Source organism: Camelus bactrianus, chromosome 28 (genome assembly GCF_048773025.1).
Source record: "Camelus bactrianus isolate YW-2024 breed Bactrian camel chromosome 28, ASM4877302v1, whole genome shotgun sequence".
Taxonomy (NCBI): Eukaryota; Metazoa; Chordata; class Mammalia; order Artiodactyla; family Camelidae; genus Camelus; species Camelus bactrianus.
This window is the reverse complement of record NC_133566.1, coordinates 12,447,699-12,454,304: the sequence shown is the minus strand read 5'-3', so window position 1 is coordinate 12,454,304 and position 6,606 is coordinate 12,447,699. Positions and strand designations below refer to the sequence as shown.

The 6,606-nt window shown below is 43.3% G+C and overlaps 1 protein-coding gene across 1 annotated transcript in view; it reads left to right on the top strand.

The window, feature by feature from the left end:
- Window positions 1–5,543: 5,543 nt before the first annotated feature.
- SLC9A4 (solute carrier family 9 member A4) overlaps window positions 5,544–6,606 on the top strand; it is a 40,895-nt gene continuing 39,832 nt past the window's right edge. Inside the window, exon 1 of the mRNA XM_074354531.1 lies at window positions 5,544–6,369. Within this exon, the coding sequence (XP_074210632.1) occupies window positions 6,114–6,369 (256 nt within the window). The 5' untranslated portion in view covers window positions 5,544–6,113. The remainder of the gene's footprint in view (window positions 6,370–6,606) is intronic.

The following is a 6,606-nucleotide window of genomic DNA, read 5'->3' as shown; positions in this document are numbered from 1 at the left end:
TATTTCTTCCCACCGCACTTTCTAAATAAGGCATCCATACATTCCAGTTCCTGTTTCATACCTGTTGCCCAGGTATAATTTTCAAAGTCCAAGTATAATTTTGCCTTCTGAAATTTTGTCTTACTTTGGACGATGATCGTCTTACCTCTAACACACATCACAGAATAGCCCTTGCTGACTCTGGATGGCATCTCAGGCAGATCTCACAGCTGTCCTGGTCTCTTCTGGGTTTTGGTACCCATATTTACTAAATAAACTACTTCCAGGTAAGATGGAATAAACATACAACCGCCTCCCTTTTCCATTCATTGTAGCTATAAAATTTGAATAAAATGCATAGAAAAACCAGCAGCTGAAGAATCTGAAAAGTACATCAAAGCAGGAAGATTGGAGAAGACAAGAATTCAAAGTTCCATGATTTTATTTTCCTCTAATATCTCTTGGCTTAGACTCAGCACGCTCTGAAACCCAGAAGAGGGGCATTAGTGATGACAGAAAGCATTCCACAAAAAGCCCTCTAGTGCTGCCTGGAAGGCTGGGAAGGGAGTTTCCTAACATTCCCGTATTTTTTCCTTTTTTTGTTCCTTTACATTTTATCCCCGTGCAATCCTGAGACGGTGGCAGCGGGGCCAACAAAAGCAGAGGCAAGAGGGGCCTTCAAGGGCCTGCATCTCTGCCAAAGAGGAATTGTCCATTTTGATACAAGGGGCTGTGGCCTCAAGGGAGCGTGACAAATCTCTATTGATTTTTTTTTTCTTTTGGTCTCTCTTTCCTCTTACCATTTGGCTGGGAGATGGGAGCAGTGGAAGGGAGTGCACTGCAGAGTGCAGTATGTCAAGTGCCAACATTCTTGCCAGAGGACTGCGAAGAGGAGGGTAAGAGGCCTGCAGAGCTGGGAAGTACCTTGGAGATGCAGACAGAGAGCGGATCAGGGAAGCAAACCCATAAAATTGCTTGCAAAACTCCTGGGCTCATCCCCAAGCTGCATATGGGTGAAGTTGACTTTAAACAGAATACCGTAAACTCTGAGAATTCAACTATAAGATAGACTGCTTCCTGAGTCCCAGGGACAAGTCTAAATAGAACTGAAGGACAGTGAAACGGAATTGATGTTGAAACCACAAGGCTGGTTAGAATTTTAGACTTGGATCCAACTGGGTCAGTTGCCTACTCAATCAAAATAGCATTCTACATAGGGTTTCCACAAGATCCAGAGTTGCATGATACAATATTTAAAATGTTCAGGATACAATCCATTGAAAGAAAAAAATTATAGCATTTTCTGATGGAACTTTTTACGTTTGTAGACATAAGTCAACTACAACACGAAAGGGAGAGGGTAGGGGACCTCACATGGTGGTGAGGTAGCTACACACCACTTGAAGTGGTGAAACATTGCTTCTAAGAAGAGAGTGAAAGCTCATGTATGCTATATTTTAATCCCTTGGGCAACCACTGAAACAAACAAATGAAAAACAAATATTGTTTAAACATAACAGATAAATCAAAATGGACTAATAAAAGTGCTTAAATAACCCAAAAGAAGGAAGGAAAAGGAAAACAGAGAAACAAAAAACTGGGGAAATAAACAGAAATTAAATAATAAAATGATATACATAAATTCAAACATATCAATAATTATATTAAATGTAAAATGTATAAACATAGTAATTAAAAGACCAAGATTATTAGAACACATTTTTAAGTGACAACTATATTCTCTCTACAATAAACACATTTCAGATATAATGATATAAGTAGATTGAAAGTAAAAGGTATCTGATTTTGCTCCACTGATCTGTTACTTTACCAATATCACGTTGTATTGGTGGTTGTAATTTATATTGATTTATAGAATTGAACAGTGTAATTTCTCCAACTTTATTTTCTTTTCCAAATGGCTTTGATTATTCCAGGACATTTACCTTTCCATTAAAATTTTAGAATCAGTGTTCTCCTAGCAACTAAAAACTCTTCTTGGATATTGATTGAAATTGTGTTAAGCGTCTAAATCAATTTGAAGAGAATTGTCGATTTGAGACTATGTTGTGGATTTGTCTATTTCTTCGTTTAGTTCTGTCAGTTTTTGCTTTCTGTATTTGGAAGCCTGGATGTTAGGTACGTACATGTTGAAGCCCAGTTAGGGGAGAAGGCTGGAAATCTCCGCTGGCCTGTGAGATCACCCCACATCTCATTAGCCTGTATCTGCCACTTCCATTTAACCAATTCTTCTGGGCCATCAGAGGAAGCCTCTCCCCAGTGGCAGCTCACGTTAACCACCCACCGTAGTGAGAGTCAGTGTTCCTCCAAACCCAATGTCAAAGTCACCCTAAAGGAAAAATACTTTTGTTAAGGAAAGAAAGTAAAAGAGGAGGAGAGATTTCAGAAGGAAGAGAAGGACACACTAGGTATTTTTTAGCACAAGGGATGGTGGCTGTGGAGGGGGAAAGGGAGGTGACAGCTCCTGAAACAGAGAAGAAAGCATGAGGAAGGCACAGTTGCTAGTTCACCACGTTAGTCTGGGATCAGCCAGCCTTGTGACTCGTTTTCTGAACAGTTGTGACTGGTGATGATGTGGAGGTAGAGGAAGATGACGCATTTCATTTCGAATCCCCTGCTGTCTTACTTTGGCCAGTTAATTCATTCATTTAGAGGATGTTGCAGAAAGGACATTGCTTAGGAATTATGGCAACTATAAAGGGATAGAAGACTGATGCCCATATAGAGTTTATAATCTTTTTGAAGTAAAGTCAATCTAAAATTCATCTAGGACCTACCGTGTACCAAGCATTTTCCTCTCTGTCATATGTTATGTCACTTAATCTTCAAACCATCCTTAAGATGGTCCTCCTCATAGTCATTGTCATTGTCATTTTCATCACAGATAAGGCAGCTGAGGCTTGGAAGTGTGCAGGACATGCCCAGGACCACACAACTTCAAGTTTCTCCCTCTATAGAATCCCTGTTTCCACCCCATCCAACTGCACCACCATGGTGCCTCCCTTCTCCTCCTCCTCATCGGGAATATCCCAGAGTTGAGGACACCCTTCCATGGCACCCTCTGTTTCTCTCTGAGTAACAGAAGTTTGACTTTGGGGAGCAGAGACAGAGCTCAGCTTTCCTGTCCTGAAAGCAGGGTCAAAGCTCTTGACTTCACTCCAGCTTGGGTTGCAGGCTTTCAATTTAGGGGTATGATGGACCAGAACTTCGTCCAAGGCCATCCAACCTAATTGCTAGCTGTGGGCTTGGAAAGCAAGTCATGTTTCTGGACAGCACTGACCAATTCCCTATCACTGCTTTCTTCTTCTCTTTTCTTCCTAAAAAAAGAATTCAATTTGAGCCCCAGCAACGTAACAAGAGCTCAGGGGCAAGCAACAGATACTTGAGTTCCAGAAGTGTCATGTGGATCCTTTCCAGGGAAGTCAGTTACTACCACACACTATGGGAAGGAAGAAAAGACATGCTGATCATTTTGTTTCAAACTGTTCTCGGGGAGACGATTCTCCAGTTCATCGTGAGCAGGCAAAGAATAGTATGTTTTGTTCTTTTGGAACTTCTCAAAGACAAAAGTTGCTTTGGGAAACTGAGGGTAAAAAGGAAGACAACCAACCCCCTAAAACTCTGCTTCCAGCTGTGCACAGCTGGAGTCCTGGGTGATGGGAGAATCCCCTGCTAAGTGCGTCACCCCTTAATTAGTCTCATGAGGGTGGACCGGATTTGGTCACTTAAATTATAAGGGATCCACTGGGGAGAGGATGACAGGTCATTCCTTCCCCACCCTGGACTCTATGAGTAGACGGGTTTAGAAGGGCAGATGACAAGGACCACAAGGATTCTTGGGACCTGGCCCCAAAGAGGGTCAGAGCAGGTCAGGTTTCTGCTGCCAATACAATTACCTGGATAATTAGACCAAAACCTTTCAATAATTTGGTAGTCTGCTGCTGACCGAAAATTCCAGAAGAAATCCTTTAATGCTCTGCTTTGCAAGTCAGAGCTGGGTTTTCCTTCCTTCACATTCACACTCTCTTTTTCTATGTACAAGTCTAGGCAGGTAAGTGTTCAGCTGCCTATGGTGCTCTGATGCCTCGGGAATCAGTCCTGCCCAAGGAATTACTGTTAACTGGTGATTATCATTTGGATCTTATTACAATGTAGACACATCAGGAAGAATTTGTTTCAATTAAGCTATAAGGATAGAAATTAAAAGGCTCCTTATCAATTGCCCTGACACCCCGCACCCACAAATGTCTACATCCCCTTGGTTCTAGTCAGGAAAACCTGCACAATGTAAACGTGTTCTTGAAACATCACCTTCACTTCCTGAGTCAACACTTTTTCCTACTTCTTATCCCCAGGACATATGACAACAATTTTTCATGTTTGTTCAATGAAGGAAGGCCCTCCTCATCTTCATCCCACCTTCTCCCCCTTTTCTTACATTCTGACTTAGTGCTTCTTTTGTGCCAGGCACTGTTCTGAGCACTTTATGAATATCAACTCATTTGGTCCACAGAACACTTGTTTTTGTTTTTTTTCTTACATTATCCATGAGGAAACCTAGGCACAGAAAGGTTAGGTAACTTTCCCAAGGTCACACAGCGAGTAAATGGGAGAGCTGGGGTTTGAACCTGGGTCACCTGGCTCTAGCACCTGTGTCCTCAACCACCACAGTATTGCTTCATTCAGAAGCTTCCTAGAAATACAGCTTTTCTAGCAACGCTTCTTCATGTTGCCTCCCTTAATTTTGATTCTTTGATGGAAATGAGTTTGCTGTGAAGTTTTAAAGGAAGAGTTTAATTTTTCCAGGTGGTGGAACACACGAGGTTGGTGTGAAAAACTTCTCATTTCAATGTGGATATTGCAACGTCTATCAATCAAGTGTAGCCCCTTTGTGCCAGGCACTGCACTGGGCACTGCAAACTCCAAGGTCAGCCCAACAGCCCTGCTTTGATGAGCTCACCGTCTGGTGGGAGACGTTCAAGACAAACCCTCTTCCAAAGTGGGAGGAGGCGAGATGCTTCTGCCATGCATCCTAAAGGACCAGAATGTATTTAAGGGCAGTGATGGGAGAGAGAATGGGGTTACTTTAATCTGAGGGAGCTGCCTTTACAACAAACAGGCCATTATAACACAATTCTTTAAAATGAAAAGATTGGATGTGCCACTGAATTTTTCAAAACCAGTTTCAAAACCAGTCATGGAACTGGTTTCTCTGATTTTTTTTTTTTTTTAATACCACGTAAAGTTCATGGAGAGCTGGAACTTCATACTTTGAATTATTGCTCATGGAGGCCAGTTTTCCTCCTCCTCCTCCCTCATTTATAAAGACCATATGGTGGAGTTTTCCATGACAGTCCTGGTCTACACTTACATCTGGCGTAATTATCAATAGCTGTTCTTGACTCTTAAAAGTGCCTTGGTGTCGATGAGAATTACCTTGGTCACCTTAACCAAGGTCCGCCAAGGTGTTGTACTGCGGCCGCCCACTAGGTGTCAGCAGCGTGGCCTCCATGGAACGCAGGGAAAGCATTTCATTACCAAAGTCACATCTGAGCAAATAATTAAGTGTAGTTCAAGAGCTACCTGCAGCCTTGGCTATTCAAAACAGGTGAGCGAGCAGGGAGAGGAGAGAAGGAGCAAGTGCAGGACTGGTGGCTCCCTTCCTGGGGTCTGGTAGAAAGGGAAGGATTCCATTCCCTTCTCTGGTATTACCTGGAATGAGCACCGTGGTACCCTTTTCAATTTTCGCCCACAAGAGGAAACCAGTGCGCAGTGAAGTGAGGAAACAGCTTTGAGTGAAGAGGTGTTTTTCCTTCATAAATTGCTCTTCAAATTGTGATCGGATGAACGTCGCACAGGTAGCTTTCTCGAGTCTATTGAACGACTGGGTGCTTTTGAGCCCGAGGCTGAGTTGTCTGAACACAAATGCTTCAAAGATGATTTGAAAACATCGATACTCAGAACTCAGTGACACACCTGGACTCTTCCTGGAAGGACCTACAGACTGCACGTCTAATACCTGTGACCCAGGTGGGCGTCACCGCTCCCTGGGAACCCTCCTCACTTCAGAAGGGAGGCACTCGCAGGTGCACAGGGGAGGAGAAGCCCACAGCATGGGTTTTCAGCTGCGTGTGCCTTTCAGGCCCTGGAATTGGTTGCTCTTGCTGGTGGCCCTTAAGTGTTCCAGAGCATCCTCTGATTTGAACGAATCCACAAATTCCTCCGCCCAGCATGACCTGAATGTGCGGTTTGCTGCTGCCAGCTTTGAGCCAGCTGAGACGATCTCTGTTTTCTCTCTGGATTATGACTACGTGCAAATTCCTTATGAGGTCACCCTCTGGATACTTCTAGCATCCCTTGCAAAAATAGGTAAGGCCCCAAACACCCACCTGGTTTGTGGAGTTGTTTCCCACCTGAGACAATGTGTGTGTAAATGCCTTTTAGGGGGTGGGCTTGGTGGATTTAACCGTGACTGCTCTTACATCAAAAATGCTGTCTCCTTGAGTCAAGGGAAAGTCCAGACTGATTTTTCTCAAGGCACTTAATGCTTCAGAATTGTGCTTTGAAATTTAAGAGCCTACCTCTGGGCTCTGGGTTGCTTTGATT